General features: G+C 46.7%; 1 protein-coding gene across 1 annotated transcript in view; it reads left to right on the plus strand.

Moving 5' to 3' along the window:
- pex5la (peroxisomal biogenesis factor 5-like a) overlaps nt 1–18,016 on the plus strand; it is a gene marked incomplete at both ends in the record, with an annotated part of 291,726 nt that overhangs the window by 153,122 nt on the left and 120,588 nt on the right. The window contains 3 exons of the mRNA XM_084163646.1: nt 4,217–4,340; nt 12,928–13,021; nt 13,328–13,357. Of these exons, the coding sequence (XP_084019772.1) occupies nt 4,217–4,340; nt 12,928–13,021; nt 13,328–13,357 (248 nt within the window). The remainder of the gene's footprint in view (nt 1–4,216; nt 4,341–12,927; nt 13,022–13,327; nt 13,358–18,016) is intronic.

Genomic DNA, 18,016 nt, shown 5'->3' on the forward strand with positions numbered 1-18,016 from the left:
GGGTGCAGAGCTGGTGGCCAGGGTAGTGGTAGCCAGGTGGAAAGCATGGCCAGCCGTAGCAAAATGCTTGTTGAAATTCTCGATTATTGTAGATTTATCGGTGGTGACAGTGTTTCTTAGCCTCAGTGCAGTGGGCAGTTGGTAGGAGGTGGTCTTATTTTCCATGGACTTTACAGTGTCCCAAACTTTTTGGAGTTAGTGCTACAGGATGCAAATTTCTGTTTGAAAAAGCTAGCCTTTGCTTTCCTAACTGATTGTGTATATTGTTTACTGACTTCCCTGAAAAGTTGCATATCGCGGGGGCTGTTCGATGCTAATGCAGTACGCCACAGGATGTTTTTGTGCTGGTCAAGGGCAGTCAAGTCTGAGGAGAACCAGGGGCTATATCTGTTCTTAGTTCTGATTTTTTTGAATGGGGCATGCTTATTTAAGATTGAGAGGAAAGCACTTTTAAAGAACAACCAGGCATCCTCTACGATTGGAAAGGTCAGTATCCATCCAGGATACCCGGGCCAGGTCAATTAGAAAGGCCTGCTCGCTAAAGTGTTTTAGGGAGCGTTTGACAGTGATGAGGGGTGGTCATTTCACCGCGGACCCATTACGGACGCAGGCAATAAGGCAGTGATCGCTGAGATCCTGGTTGAAGACAGCGGAGGTGTATTTAGAGGGTACATTTTTCAGGATGATATCTATGAGGGTGCCCATGTTTACAGATTTTGGGTTGTACCTGGTAGGTTCGTTGATAATTTGTGTGAGATTGAGGGCATCTAGTTTAGATTGTAGGTTGGCCGGGGTGTTAAGCATATCCCAGTTTAGGTCACCAAGCAGTACGAACTCTGAGGATAGATGGGGGGCAATCAGTTCACATATGGTGTCCAGGGCACAGCTCAGGGCTGAGGGGGGTCTGTAGCAAGCGGCAACAGTGAGAGACTTATTTCTGGAAAGGTGGATTTTTAGAAGTAGAAGCTCAATTGTTTGGGCACAGACCTGGATAGTACGATAGAGCTCTGCAGGCTATCTCTACAGTAGATTGCAACCCCACCCCCTTTGGCAGTTCTATCGAGACGGAAAATGTTGTAGTTGGGGATGGACATTTCTGAATTTTTGGTGGCCTTCCTAAGCCAGGATTCAGACACTGCTAGAACATCAGGGTTGGCGGAGTGTGCTAACGCAGTGAATAACTCAAACTTAGGGAGGAGGCTTCGGATGTTAACGTGCAAGAAACCAAGGCTTTTACGGTTACAGAAGTCAACAATTGATAACGCCTGGGGAGAAGGAGTGATACTGGGGGCTACAGGGCCTGGGTTAACCTCTACATCACCAGAGGAACAGAGGAGGAGTAGAATAAGTATACGGCTAAAGGCTTTAAGTACTAGTCTTCTAGTGCGTTGTGTATATAGAAAGAAAGGGGCAGGTTTACGGGCGTTGTAGAATAGATTCAGGGCATTATGTACAGAAAAGGATATGGAAGGATATGAGTACAGTGGAGGTAAACCTAAGCGTTGGGTAACGATGAAAGAGATAGCATCACTGGAGGCACCGATTGAGTCGGTCTCCGCGTGTATGGGGGTTGGGACAAAGGAGCTATCTATGGCAGGTTGAGCTGGGCTGGGGGATCTACAGTGAAATAGTACAATAAGAAATAACCGAAACAGCAATAAGCAAGGCAGGTGTTATTCGAGAGAGCTGAGACAACAGCTGGTAATGGCGACAAAGTTTGGGCTGAGGCTAAACATAAACAGGATGCGGTACCGTATAAAGGAACAGTCCAGCAGGCATCAGCTTTATAGCTGAGTTATCATAAGGTCCGGTGAACAGCAATAGGAGAGTTCGGAGGTAGTTCGGGGGCTGCTATTGCACTGGTGAGCAAGAGGCTACGGCTAGCGTGTGCTAGCGGGCCGGGGCTAGCAGATGGATCTTCGTGGTCGACGTCGTAATGGGAAGCCTGTTGTAACCACATCAGACGATTTTGTCGGCAGACAACTCGTGTTGGATCGGCGGGGCTCTGTGTCAACACTAGGAGGTCCCGTCTGGTTGACAGAGAGGTAGATAGCCGGGAAATGGGCCTGGCTCGCGGCTAGCTCAAGGCTGATTAGCCAACAACAACGTCCATTTGGTTGCAGCTAGCTGTTTGCGATGATCCAGTGTTAAAGGTCCAGTGATTCAGTGATTCCTGCAGAAAAACATATATGTTCTGGGTCGATAACATGCTGTGCAGACAGTGCAGACTGGCCGATAATAGTTCAGGCTAGAGCTGGCTGGTAGGTAGTGCAGGCCATGGACAATGGTGAAAAACCGCTAACGGTGGCTAATAGCAAGTAGCTAGTTAGCTGGCTACTCCCATCCGGAAGACAGAGAGGTAGATAGCTGGGATATGGGCCTGGCTCGAGGCTAGCTCAAGGCTAACTGGTGCTTGCTTCGGGGGCAATGGTGATTAGCCAAACAGCAACATCCATTCGGTTGCGGCTAGCTAGTTGCGATCCAGTGTTGATGTCCAGTGATTCAGTTATTCCGGCAGAAAATCCGATGTTCTGGGTGAAAATCGCTAACGGTGGCTAATAGCAAGTAGCTAGTTAGCTGGCTAGCTGGTTTCAACTGGAGATTCTAGATAAAAGGTAAGTCAATAATAGAATCCATTCCACATTGAGTGAGGCGGGTTGCAGTAAAGTATATTTTGTAGAAGGATGAAAAGTGTGATAGGGAAATATGTACGAAAAATACAAAAAAATATAAAAAACAGGCTATATACACAGACACACAACAAAGACCACGACCGCACTGCTACGCCATCTTGGATGGAGGGAAAGCATAACTAACACATGTGGACTCCAATCAAGTTGTAGAAACAACTCAAGGATGATCAATGGAAACAGGATGCACCTGAGCTCAATTTTGAGTCTCATAGTGAAGGGTCTGAATACTTATGTAAATAAGGTATTTCTGTTTTTTATTTTTAATACATTTGCAAAAAATTATAAAAACCTGTTTTTGCTTTGTCATTATAGGGTATTGTGTGTAGATTGATGAGGAAATTGTTTTATTTAATCCATTTTAAAATAAGTCTGTAACGTAAAAAAAATGTGGATAAAGGGAAGGGATTTGAATACTTTCCGAATGCACTGTATATTTTTGCTTGTTTTGTCAAATAAACTGAAATTTGGCATATTACAATATTAGCAGCCAGGAAATGGCAGAGTGATTTCTGCATAGTGCACCTTCAATATAAATGTTTTATGTTGAATAAATGAATGTGAAAATGTGTATTTCAGAATCTAGACATACTCCATATTTGAGAGAACACTATAACGAGTATAATGACACCAAGATGTACGGTTCATAGGTCATAGGGTCTAAAATGGCACATTTCATCATGATTTTCTAAAAAATGGTTTGTGATACAAATGTAAAAAGCATGTTAAACATCCTTCCTCCCAATGAAGTTTGTATGTGATAATTGCCAGAACAATCTGAGATACCAAAAATATTTTCCGCTCCCGCTGGCATGGAATCACCCTTAAGGGATTGGCTATAAACTCTCAACGGCTCTTGACTATTGGGCAAGTCAGGAGCATGTTTTGGTTGCCCGAAAATAATGATCTAGATTGGATATTGGACCGCAACTATGTCCGTAACCATGTTTAGTGGTCATTGTCACTCTGTAGTATGACCGAGCTGTTACGTGGAAGATTAAATGAGGATCTCTTACGGCCAATATTTATGTGGAATTTACTTTGTATCATGTCATCATGACTTTCATGACTACCTAATATCTAGATTATAAATCTGTAAAATGTTCAGAAAATGTAATCAGGAACGGTATTAGCCTCATGTCCCCAGTCTCCTAAATTCTTAAACGGACTTGCCTACCCACACTGAAAAGTTGCCCTTATGAAGTTCAATGGAGTTGACCTCGTTCATGTTCAAGATAGTCCAAAGAAAGATCAGGCAATTGCCTGTAATGAACCGATCATCTTAAAAGACATTAAGAGGTAACAGACGTGTAGTTTCCCATTAGCAAGTTGAGGAGGTTAAAGATTTTACTCTTCAACTGAGTTCTAATTATGCGTAGCAAGTAATTAATGACAGAGAGTTTAAGTATAACCCTGGGTATCATTTACAAGCAAAGTTCATGTCCCTGTCATGACTCTGTCCAGATGGCGATTGTGTTGTATTGTACCCTGCTGTTAGCTGATTTCTCTTTGTTTGCTCTTCCCAGTCAACATTGCCTCTCCTTTGGAGAAATGGGAGGAGCTCTACCTCCACCCTGAAAGAAACGGCAGCAGAAAGTGGAAATTGGAAAGACAACGTTCATCGAAAAACTCCTCCAGCGAACTTCTGTGGTAAGTAACCTTCCTGCAGGTCAGTACATCAGGAGTAAATGTCACTTGGCTTTTCATAGCATTTAGAGGTTGAAATAGCAGGTGCGGTAGAGAGAGAAAGTTGAAAACAGCAGGTCTGGGACAAGGTAGCACGTCCAGTGAACAGGTCAGGGTTCCATATCCGCAGGCAGAAGAGTGGAAACTGCAGCAGCAGCATGACCAGGTGGACTGGGGACAGCAAGGTGTCATCAGGCCAGGTAGTCCTGAGGCATGGTCCTAGGGGTCAGGTCCTCCGGGATGGGAGGGAGAGAGAGAGAAGTAGAGGGAGCATACTTAAATTCACACAGGACACCGGATAAGACAGGAGAATAACACCAGATATAACAGACTGACTCTAGCCCCCTGGCACATAGACTATTGCAGCATAGATACTGGAGGCTGAGACGGGGGGTGGTGGGGCGGGGGGAGACACTGTGGCCCCGTCTGACGATACCCCCGGACAGGGCCAACCAGGCAGGATATAACCCCACCCACTTTGCCAAAGCACAGCCCCCACACCACCAGAGGGATATCAACAGACCACCAACCTACTACCCTGAGACAAGGCTGAGTATAGCCCACGAAGATCTCCTCCACTGCACGAGCCCGAGGGAGCAACAAACCCAGAGCAGTTCATAGGAGCATGTCAAATTGGATGTCTAATGAAAGCTAAGAGTCTACATTTTTGAGAAATGAAGGCATACAGTGCATTCGGAAAGTATTCAGACCCCTTGACTTTTTCCACATTTTGTTACGTTACAGCCTTATTCTAAAATTGATTACATTATTTTTTCCCCTCATCAATCTACACACAATACCCCAATCAATGTTTCTACAACTTGATTGGAGTCCACCTGTGGTAAATTCAATTGATTGGACTGTGGGACCTTATATAGACAGGTGTGTGGCTTTCCAAATCATGTCCAATCAATTGAATTTACCACAGGTGGACTCCAATCAAGTTGTAGAAACGTCTCAAGGATGATCAATGGAAACAGGATGCACCTGAGCTCAATTTCGAGTATCATAGCAAAGGGTCTGAATACTTATGTAAATAAGGTATTTCTGTTTTTTACTTTGAATGAATTTGCAAACATTTATAAATACCTGTTTTTGCTTTGTCATTATGGGGTTTTGTGTGTAGATTGATAAGGGAAAAAAATAAGTCTGTAATGTAACAAAATTTCCGAATGCACTGTATATTCATTTTCCATCCAGAAACATGTGGAATAAGCAAAGGCTTTGATTTCTGGTCAAACAGATGGAAAATGGGTCTTAGACAACATCTACCTGTCAGTGGGTGCTGTAGGTGGGTGTGGTGCAGGAATCAGGCGCAGGACGCAGAAAATAAGTCCAAAAGACTTTAGTGAAAGCACACTCAAATACACGAGCCAAAAGCCCGGAGGCGAGAAAATCCGCACACAGGCGTAAACAAAAGGGCGCACTAAACATGTGCGATAATACCCTCCTTAACAGAGGAGGAAAGCTCCAAGGAGCAAACGGTAACCAGTAGCGCACACACACGACAGCGAAACAATCACACACAACACCTGACAAACACAACGAGAACTATTAGGACACTAATTAGCGTCAAACGAAAACAGGTGTACATAATAAAGACAAAACCAAACGAACATAGAAACATTCAACGGTGGCAGCTAGTACTCCGGAGACGACGACCGCCGAAGCCTGCCCGAACAAGGAGGAGGAGCAGCCTCGGCCGAAACCGTGACAGTACCCCCCCCTTGACGCGCGGCTCCAGACGTGCGCTGACTCCGGCCTCGGGGACGACCAGGAGGACGCGGAGCAGGGCGCATCGGGTGACTACGGTGGAATTCTGTCAGGAGAGACGGGTCCAAAATGTCTCTCCTCGGCACCCAGCACCGTTCCTCCGGGCCGTACCCCTCCCACTCCACCAGATATTGGAGACCCCCCATCCGACGTCTCGAATCCAAGATGGACCGCACGGAGTACGCCGGTGCCCCCTCGATGTCCAATGGGGGCGGAGGAGTCTCCCTGATCTCATTTTCCTGGAGTGGGCCAGCTACCACCGGCCTGAGAAGAGACACATGGAACGAGGGGTTAATATTTTTATACTCAATAGGCAGTTGTAATCTGTAACACACCTCGTTCAATCTTCTCAGGACTTTAAACGGCCCCACAAACCGCCGACCCAGTTTCCGACAGGGCAGGCGGAGGGGCAGGTTTCTGGTAGAGAGCCAGACTCGATCACCAGGTGCGTACACCGGCCCCTCACTGCGGTGGAGATCGGCGCTCGCCTTTTGACGACGGAGGGCCCGCTGCAGGTGGACGTGTGCAGCGTTCCACGTCTCCTCCGAGCGCCGCACCCATTCATCCACCGCAGGAGCCTCGATCTGGCTCTGCTGCCAAGGTGCCAGAACCGGCTGGTAACCCAACACACATTGGAAAGGGGTTAGGTTAGTTGAGGAATGGCGTAGGGAATTCTGGGCCCAGGGAACGTACCTTGCCCACTCCTCCGGCCGGTCCTGGCAGTATGATCTAAGAAACCTACCCACATCCTGGTTCACACGTTCCACCTGCCCATTACTCTCAGGATGGTAACCCGAGATGAGGCTCACCGAGACCCCCAAACGCTCCATAAAGGCTCTCCAGACTCTGGAGGTGAATTGGGGACCTCGATCAGACACAATATCCTCGGGTACCCCGTAGTGCCGGAAAACATGGGTGAATAGAGCTTTGGCGGTCTGTAGGGCAGTAGGAAGGCCCGGCATAGGGAGCAAACGACAGGCCTTAGAGAACCGGTCCACAACGACCAGTATAGTAGTATTCCCCTGTGAGGAGGGAAGGTCAGTAATGAAGTCCACCGAGAGGTGAGACCATGGTCGTTGTGGAACGGGCAGTGGTTGTAACTTACCCCTAGGCAGATGTCTAGGCGCCTTACACTGGGCGCACACCGAGCAGGAGGAGACATAAACCCTCACATCCCTCGCCAACGTGGGCCACCAGTACTTAGCACTAAGGCAGTGCACTGTCCGGCCTATACCAGGATGTCCAGAGGAGGGTGACGTGTGAGCCCAATAGATCAATCGATCCCGAACCTCGAGCGGAACGTACGTCCGACCCTCCGGGCATTGAGGAGGACTAGGGTCGGTGCGCAACGCCCGCTCGATTTCAGCATCGACCTCCCACACTACCGGTGCCACCAGACAAGACTCCGGCAGTATGGGAGTGGGCTCCACGGACCTCTCCTCCGTGTCATACCGCCGAGACAGTGCGTCTGCCTTACCGTTCTGTGACCCAGGGATGTACGTGATCTTAAATACGAACCGGGTCAAAAACATGTTCCACCGCGCCTGGCGAGGGTTCAGTCTCCTAGCTGCCCGGATGTACTCCAGGTTACGGTGGTCAGTCAAAATGAGGAAAGGGTGTTGAGCCCCCTCAAGCCAGTGCCTCCACACCTTTAGGGCCTGTACCACGGCTAACAGCTCCCTGTCCCCTACGTCATAATTTCGCTCCGCCGGACTGAGCTTTTTGGAATAAAAGGCACAGGGGCGGAGTTTAGGTGGCGTGCCGGACCGTTGCGAAAGCACGGCTCCTATACCGGCCTCTGACGCGTCCACCTCTACCTGAAATGGTAAAGAGGGATCCGGATGCGCCAGCACCGGAGCCGAAGTAAACAGGACCTTCAGCCTCCCAAAAGCCCTGTCCGCCTCGGCTGACCACTGCAAACGCACCGGACCCCCCTTCAAAAGAGACGTTATGGGAGCTGCCACCTGTCCAAAACCCCGGATAAACCTCCGGTAGTAATTCGCAAACCCCAAAAACTGCTGCACCTCTTTAACAGTGGTTGGCGTTTGCCAATTACGCACGGCTGACACCCGGTCAACCTCCATCTTCACCCCTGACGCAGACAACTGATAACCCAAAAAGGAGATCGAATCCTGGAAAAACAGACACTTCTCTGCCTTGACATACAGGTCGTGCTCCAACAGCCTCCTCAACACTCGGCGCACCAGAGCCACATGCTCGACTCGGGTAGACGAGTACACGAGAATGTCATCTATGTACACGACCACCCCCTGCCCCTGCATGTCCCTGAATATCTCATCCACGAATGATTGGAAAACTGAAGGAGCGTTCATCAACCCGTATGGCATGACAAGATACTCGTAATGCCCCGAGGTGGTACTAAATGCTGTCTTCCATTCATCACCCTCCCTAATGCGCACCAAGTTGTACGCGCTCCTGAGATCTAATTTAGTGAAAAAACGCGCCCCGTGCAATGACTCCGTCATGGTCGCAATCAGAGGAAGTGGATAACTGTACTTCACCGTGATCTGATTGAGACTACGGTAATCAATGCACGGGCGTAACCCTCCATCCTTTTTCTTCACAAAAAAGAAACTCGAGGACGCAGGGGAAGTGGATGGCCGTATGTATCCTTGTCTCAGAGATTTGTCTATGTAAGTCTCCATAGCTCTCTTCTCCTCCTGAGACAGAGGATACACATGGCTCCGTGGGAGCGCAGCTCCTGCCTGGAGGTCTATCGCACAATCTCCCTGCCTATGGGGAGGCAACTGCGTCGCCCTCGACTTACTGAACACAATAGCCAAATCCTCATACTCAGGGGGAATGTGCAATGCGGGCACCTGGTTTGGACTCTCCACCGAGGTAGCCCCTACGGAAACGCCTAAACATCGACCCACACACTGGGCAGACCACTCCATCAGAGCCCTCTCCTGCCACGAAATAGACGGGTTATGGATACTCAACCAGGGCATGCCCAGCACCACCGGATACGCAGGCGAGTCGATCAGAAATAGCTGGATAATCTCCTCATGACCCCCCCTGCGCACACATCCTAAGTGGCGCCGTGACCTCCCTGATCAAGCCCGATCCCAACGGACGGCTATCTAGGGCATGAACGGGGAATGGGACGTCAACAGGAAGAAGGGGAATCCCTAATTCTAAACAAAATTTTCTATCAACAAAATTCCCAGCCGCGCCTGAATCTACCAGCGCCTTATGCTGGGAATGAGGTGCTACCTGTGGAAAACGAACAGGTATACAGAAGTGCGCAACAGAGAGCTCTGGGTAAGTGGGGCGCCTACTCACCTGGAAGGACTCCCCAGTGCGGAGCCTGTCGTCTTCTCCCCTAGGAGACCATCCCCAGCACCTAGCCGCGGTGTGTCCTCCACGGCCACAGTTGGTGCAGGAGACGGGCCCCCTCGTACTCCGACCCCTCCTCTCTCTAGCGCCAGCGCCCCCAAGCTCCATAGGGCTCGGCTCGGAGGCGCTGGAGGATGAAATGGACGGACCCCCCTCGGAACGTCCGCGGGTAGCCAGCAGGGTGTCCAGCCTGATGGACATGTCCACTAACTGATCGAAAGAGAGGCTGGTATCCCTGCAGGCCAGCTCCCGACGGACGTCCTCTCGTAGACTACAGCGGTAGTGATCGATGAAGGCCCGCTCATTCCACCCTGCATCCGCCGCTAGAGTACGGAATTCTAAAGCGAACTCCTGGGCGCTCCTCCTCCCCTGCCGGAGGTAGAACAGACGCTCCCCCGCCGCTTTCCCCTCAGGTGGATGGTCAAACACCGCCCTGAAGCGGCGGGAGAACTCAGAGTATGTGATGGTGGTGGCGTCTATTCTCCTCCACTCGGCGTTGGCCCATTCCAACGCCTTGCCGGTAAGACAGGAGATGAGGGCGGACACGCTCTCGTGTCCAGAGGGCGCCGGGTGCACGGTAGCCAGGTATAGCTCCACCTGTAGAAGGAAGCCCTGACACCCGGCAGCGGTCCCATCATAGGCCCTCGGGAGCGAGAGTCGAATTCCCCTGGGTTCCGGAGCTTGAATGGGCTGACTGGCCGATGGTGATGGCAGGGGAGGTGGAGTTGGGGGGGTCCCTCTGGTCTCCCAGCGTTGAAGGGTGTTGATAACGTCCTGCAGGGCGGTCCCGATACGAAGGATCTGGTCATTCTGCTCACGGACCCGATCCTCCAGAGTCTCATGTGCTGCTGCGGCTCCTGCTGATTCCATCCTTCAGGTGTGTGATTCTGTCAGTGGGTGCTGTAGGTGGGTGTGGTGCAGGAATCATGCGCAGGATGCAGAAAATAAGTCCAAAAGACTTTAGTGAAAGCACACTCAAATACATAGAAAATCCGCACACAGGCGTAAAACAAAAGGGCGCACTAAACGTGCGATAATACCCTCCGTAACAGAGGAGGAAAGCTCCAAGGAGCAAACGGTAACCAGTAGCGCACACACACGACAGCGAAACAATCACACACAACACCTGACAAACACAACGAGAACTATTAGGACACTAATTAGCGCCAAACGAAAACAGGTGTACATAATAAAGACAAAACCAAACGAACATAGAAACATTCAACGGTGGCAGCTAGTACGCCGAAGCCTGCCCGAACAAGGAGGAGGAGCAGCCTCGGCCGAAACCGTGACACTACCAGGAAAAAGTCTTAAAAGGGATTAGAAATACATAAAATCACAATAATATTGAAGTAAAGACCCCTGCCAACTAATATCAACACAATTATTTGTCTTCTGTAAGTTAAGAAAGACATTGCCTTGTGCCTTGTAATTCCGTTATCAAAAACCCACATATCGTTAAGATATTTTTGAAATTTCTCTCCCTCATGAGGGAGGATAATGAAAGTTCACAGAACTAACAAGTAAAGGTAGACCTACCAATTAGTTAGTGTTTTTACTGATAAAGTTTGTTTATTAATTATTAAGAGATTAAAACCCTGTATTTTTTTTCTCTTTCTGCTGGTCAAAGCAAGACTGTGAAAACAGTCTGGACAACCCTTCACTCTCACTCTCTGCCGCTCTCCCTCTTTTCTCTCTCTCTCTCCAGTTAATGTCACCTCTCCCAGCTCTTACTGGCACCTACCATAACATCGACCCATGGACTTTGAAAAGTAGTTGAAATTGATCGGACCAAATCTGAACCAATCATAGACATCTATGTTTTACAAGTTTTGACATCACAGTAGAGTACAGTATAATGTACTGAATTGTACTCTACTGTACTGAACATATCTACTTTACTGTACTGTACTCTACTGTTGATGTCCAAACTTGTGAAACATACTGTAGACATCTATGATTATTTCAGTTTTGGTCTGGTCTGGCCCAACCAAATGTGATCTTGTTTGGGGCGGAGCTCATTACAATAATAGCCAGTGTGTAGAATAATACTCAAATATGCAAAAGAAGGATATTGCATATCTCTACCTCTGTGTACCTATTCAGAATACATCACTATGAAGAGAATGATAATCATATCCATAATTATGGATTTCTTTATATTACAGATCAGGGACCCATGATGTAATTCCGTTACCAGATGTAAATCCACTTCACCTACTGTAGTTCAATAACCTAAATTATTTTTTTCAAACTCATGGTGTCATGTCAGGGCTGACACCTCATTCCTTCAGCAACATCCTTTAATCTTAATTCGGAGCAGATATTTAGCAGTTTTTGGTAAACGTGGTCGCATAAACTGAGGGAGATTTTACCTTAATTATGTTACCAAACTTCCAGCATCTTAACGGTAAATGTATGTATTGTGTCATTTTGGAGTCACTTTTATTATAAATAACAATATATTTTTCTAAACACTTCTACATTGATGTGGATGCTACCATGTTTACAGATAATCCTGAATGAATCGTGAATAATGATGAGTGAGAAAGTTACAGAAGCACGATTCATGCAGAACTATCTGTAATCATGGTAGCATCCACATTAATGTAGAAGTGTTTAGAAACATATTCTATTCTTATTTACAATAAAACGGACTCGAAAATGACACAATACATTATTTACCATACATTTTTATTGGGCACAAAATAATCTGAAACACAACCAAAACAAACAGCGAATGTATCCAACAAGTTTGTACAGTCACAAGCTTAATGTAGTCATTGCATGCTAGGAATATGAGACCAAATACTTAACTTTTTACTACTTTAATACACATAAGTGAATTTGTCCCAATACTTTTGGTCAACTAAAATGGGGGGACGATGTACAAAAAGTGCTGTAATTTCTGAACAGTTCACCCAATATGGATGAAAATACCCTCAATTTTAAGCTGAAAGTCTGTATCATTTCAAATCCAATGTCCTGGAGTACAGAGCCAAAACAACAAAAAATGTGTCATTGTCCCAATACTTTTGGAGCTCACTGTATAATGTGAGTTATAGATCTGACATTCTCATTGAAAGCAAGTCTAAGAAGCTGTAAATCTGTTCTATGTGTTATATTTCTATGCTTCTCGTTCTTAAATTTCGTTTTGCGTATTTCACTTTTGATTTGGGTACACCAGCTTCAAACAGCTGAAAATACAATATTTTTGGTTATTGAAAATATATTTCACAGCGGTTTCTAATAGTTTGCCTAAACTGAAATTATGTGAACTATTCGAATTTTAGCAACCAGGAAATGGCGTAGCGATTTCTGCAAATTGCACCTTAAATCATTTTTGGGAAAGTAGTAAATGCAAAGAGTGGATCTTTTTTTTACATTTATTGTTGATTTAATTGTCCTTTCTCTTTAGGTCCATAGACTGCAAAACACAACCAGAGGCAACCCCCAAGAACTCATTGGAAGTGAATACCAAAGCAGAGGCAGAGCCAGCTCTAGCATTTCAAGTAAGCTGAGTCCTGAGTAGTCATTGCTGACCATTATTGTCTGTTCTGTCTGCACTTGAAATCAACAGTTGTTTGGAGTTTAACGTTTTTCACCTCGAAAACGGATGGTTTCGATTAGAAGCGGGGTAGGCTGCTCTGTGACATGTTGAGAGGACTCTGCTTTGTTGGATGGAAGGTTATTGGGACACATGCAAACCATAGTGGTCATTCCCATCTCCTGATTCCAGTCAATGTACTGGATCCCTGTGATGTGACCATGTTTTATCCTGCATTCTTCTGCTAACATCTCATATTCTTACATTACAGCTCAACAGACAGTATATTAGTGGAAGACATGTAAGCTTCTCTATGCATCCTTTCCTATGATATCGAAAGACATTTGCACCGAGCAGACAACATCACCACATAATTTAATACGAGTTGAAAATACAAAAAAATATGTGTTGGTTCTGCAACAAAGGTACCCTTTTGGATTACAAAAGGGGCCTTCCAGTTAAACCAGAAGAGTCCCATGTTGGCTTTTGAAATTGTTTCTTTGTGGTGCTCCGAGGTCCAAATGTCAAGCACTTCCCTCCTTAGTGCCCGTGGTCTCTATACAAGTTTGCATGAGGGTCCTGTTAATATCCACCCATTATTATATTAATAGCTCATGGATAATTCAGATACCTTACTCTGAGCCCATTAGAGTCCACAGTGTATCTCAGACCAACTAAGCTTGCATCACCTTTCAACATCTCTCTAAATAATAGATTTTGGATTAAAGATAGCCACCGAAGATGGGTAGTTATATGCAAACAAACACAAAATTAATTTCAGTCCAGGGGAACCATTTAAGTCCCCGACAGTGATATTGTAAATAGTGGCAGGTGCTCACACACGCAATGTATTGAGAGAGGAATGCTTTGTTTGAATGATTTTTGGCATCTAGATTAGAACAAAAACTGTCTGAAAAATGACTAAAACCCTTCACACCTCCCTACAGCTTTACTGTACCACTGTGCCTTGACACATTGTACACAATAGCATGTGGAACTGCCTGGAAAGTTTGGAAAGAAACTTTCGACACTGCATGTTTTTTTTCTTTTGGCCCTTTTAAATTGCTTGACATAATCGGTGGCATTAACCTGGGGAAAGCTAATTCTCTGGAGGCCATTAATATCTAGATAAGCCAACTTCAATTAGACCTCGCATAAATCAGGTCTTTCTAATGACCAGCTATGGAAATTGAAAATGTGATGTTATAGGTAATGGCAGAGCTGACACGAGGCCTTACAAAACAGATTAGTCATCAGAATCCGACAGCCAGGCAGCTGTGGCAGTGGGAGCCGACTGACTTGCATTCTACCATAGGGATACAAAATGGCTCTCTGCAGAGAGCATGTTCGTAAAGGGTAACTCCACCACTTTTCAACCTCATTTTCATTATCTCCAGCACAATACCAGTGTCTACATGTGGAAACAATAACAGCGCCGGAGAAGATGGCTGCCGTTTTACAGCCCTCTAACCAATTGTACTATTATGTGTGTTTTTCCGCATTATTTGTGATTTATTTTGTACATAATGTTTCTGCCATCGTCTCTTATAACCAAAAAGAGCTTCTGGATATCAGGACAGCGATTAATCACCTCGTATTGGACGAAGATTTTTTCTTCAACGAGGCGGCCGCGAAGGATATCATACAGACACCCGACAAGGCCCAAATCCCCGTCATTCGCGTGAGGAAGAGACGGAGATATCGTGGACGTAGATCGGGGTGCCTTGTAAGGATCCGACGGCGAGCGAGTAAACTGCCTCTTCCATCAATCCTATTAGCCAACGTTCAATCATTTGAAAATAAATTGGATGATTTAAGATTACGGTTATCCTACCAACGGGACATTAAAAACTGTAATATCTTATGTTTCACCGAGTCGGGGCTGAACGACGACATGGAAAACATACAGCTAGCGGGCTATACGCTACATCGGCAGGATAGAACGGCTGACTCCGGTAAGACAAGGGGTGGCGGTCTGTGTATATTTGTAAACAACAGCTGGTGCACAAAATCAAATACTAAGGAAGTCTCGAGGTTTTGCTCGCCTGAGGTAGAGTATCTTATGATAAGCTGTAGATCACACTATTTACCAAGAGAGTTTTCATCTATATTTTTCATAGCTGTCTATTTACCACCACAAACCAATGCTGGCATTAAGATTGCACTGAATGAGTTGTACAAGGCCATAAATCAACAGGAAAACGCTCATCCAGATGCAGCTCTCCTAGTGGCCGGGGACTTTAATGCAGGGAAACTTAAATCCGTTCTACCTAATTTCTACCAGCATGTTAAATGTGCAACCAGAGGAAAAAAAACTCTAGACCACCTTTACTCCACACACAGAGACGCATACAAAGCTCTCCCTCGCCCTCCATTTGGCAAATCTGACCATAACTCTATCCTCCTGATTCCTGCTTATAAGCAAAAACTAAAGCAGGAAGCACCAGTGACTCGGTTAATAAAAAAGTGGTCAGATGACGCAGATGCTAAGCTACAGCTCTGTTTTGCTAGCACAGACTGGAACATGTTCCGGGATTCTTCAGACAGCATTGAGGAGTACACCACATCAGTCACTGGCTTCATCAATAAGTGCATCGATGATGTCGTCCCCACAGTCACCGTACGTACATACCCCAACCAGAAGCCATGGATTACAGGAAACATCCGCACTGAGCTAAAGGGTAGAGCTGCCGCTTTCAAGGAACGGGACTCTAACCCGGACGCTTATAAGAAATCCCGCTATGCCCTCCGACGAACCATCAAACAGGCAAAGAGTCAATACAGGACTAAGATTGAATCGTACTACACTGGCTCTGACGCTCGTCGGATGTGGCAGGGCTTGAAAACTATTACAGACTACAAAGGGAAGCACAGCCGTGAGCTGCCCAGTGACACAAGCCTACCAGACGAGCTAAACCACTTCTATGCTCGCTTCGAGGCAAGCAACACTGAAGCATGCATGAGAGCACCAGCTGTTCCGGATGACTATGTGATCACGCTCTCCGTAGCCGATGTGAGTAAGACTTTTAAGCAGGTCAACATTCACAAGGCCGCAGGGCCAGACGGATTACCAGGACGTGTACTCCGAGCATGTGCTGACCAACTGGCAAGTGTCTTCACTGACATTTTCAACATGTCCCTGACTGAGTCTGTAATACCAACATGTTTCAAGCAGACCACCATAGTCCCCGTGCCCAAGGACTCTAAGATAACCTGCCTAAATGACTACCGACCCGTAGCACTGACGTCTGTAGCCATGAAGTGCTTTGAAAGGCTGGTCATGGCTCACATCAACAGCATTATCCCAGAAACCCTAGACCCACTCCAATTTGCATACCGCCCCAACAGACCCACAGATGATGCAATCTCTATTGCACTCCACACTGCCCTTTCCCACCTGGACAAGAGGAACACCTACGTGAGAATGCTATTCATTGACTACAGCTCAGCATTCAACACCATAGTGCCCTCTAAGCTCATCACTAAGCTAAGGATCCTGGGACTAAACACCTCCCTCTGCAACTGGATCCTGGACTTCCTGACGGGCCGCCCCCAGGTGGTAAGGGTAGGTAACAACACATCTGCCACACTGATCCTCAACACGGGGGCCCCTCAGGGGTGCGTGCTCAGTCCCCTCCTGTACTCTCTGTTCACCCATGACTGCATGGCCAGGCACGACTCCAACACCATCATTAAGTTTGCCGACGACACAACAGTGGTAGGCCTGATCACCGACAACGATGAGACAGCCTATAGGGAGGAGGTCAGAGAACTGGCCGTGTGGTGCCAGGACAACAACCTCTCCCTCAACGTGACCAAGACAAAGGAGATGATTGTGGACTACAGGAAAAAAAAGAGGACTGAGCACGCCCCCATTCTCATCGACGGGGCTGTAGTGGAACAGGTTGAGAGCTTCAAGTTCCTTGGTGTCCACATCACCAACGAACTATCATGGTCCAAACACACCAAGACAGTCGTGAAGAGGGCACGACAAAGCCTATTCCCCCTCAGGAGACTGAAAAGATTTGGCATGGGTCCTCAGATCCTCAAAAAATTCTACAGCTGCACCATCGAGAGCATCCTGACTGGTTGCATCACCGCCTGGTATGGCAACTGCTTGGCCTCCGACCGCAAGGCACTACAGAGGGTAGTGCGTACGGCCCAGTACATCACTGGGGCCAAGCTTCCTGCCATCCAGGACCTCTATACCAGGCGGTGTCAGAGGAAGGCCCTCAAAATTGTCAAAGACTCCAGCCACCCTAGTCATAACACTGTTCTCTCTGCTACCGCACGGCAAGCGGTACCGGAGTGCCAAGTCTATGTCCAAAAGACTTCTCAACAGCTTCTACCCCCAAGCCATAAGACTCCTGAACAGCTAATCATGGCTACCCGGACTATTTGCACTGCCCCCCCACCCCATCCTTTTTACGCTGCTGCTACTCTGTTAATTATTTATGCATAGTCACTTTAACTCTACCCACATGTACATATTACCTCAACTACCTCAACTAGCCGGTGCCCCCGCACATTGACTCTGCAACGGTACCCCCCTGTATATATAGCCTCCCTACTGTTATTTTATTTTACCTCTGCTCTTTTTTTTCTCAACACTTTTTTTGTTGTTGTTTTATTTTTACTTTTTTTGTTAAAAATAAATGCACTGTTGGTTAAGGGCTGTAAGTAAGCATTTCACTGTGATGTCTGCACCTGTTGTATTCGGCGCATGTGACCAATAAAATTTGATTTGATTTGATTTGAAATGGCGCATTTCTACATTTAGTAGAAAAACATAAACTTAAAAAGTTCTAACGGATTACATCATCAAAAGTTAAATCATTTTAAAAACAGCAATTTTCAAACACTATGAGATTAGCGCTGATGTGGGGAGTAAGAAAATAACCTCCCCCTGGCTCGGAGCTCGTTGCAGGTTTTGAAAATCACTGTTTCTCTTACTTTTAAT

Source organism: Coregonus lavaretus, assembly GCF_964263955.1.
Source record: "Coregonus lavaretus genome assembly, chromosome: 6".
In the NCBI taxonomy this organism is placed as follows: Eukaryota; Metazoa; Chordata; class Actinopteri; order Salmoniformes; family Salmonidae; genus Coregonus; species Coregonus lavaretus.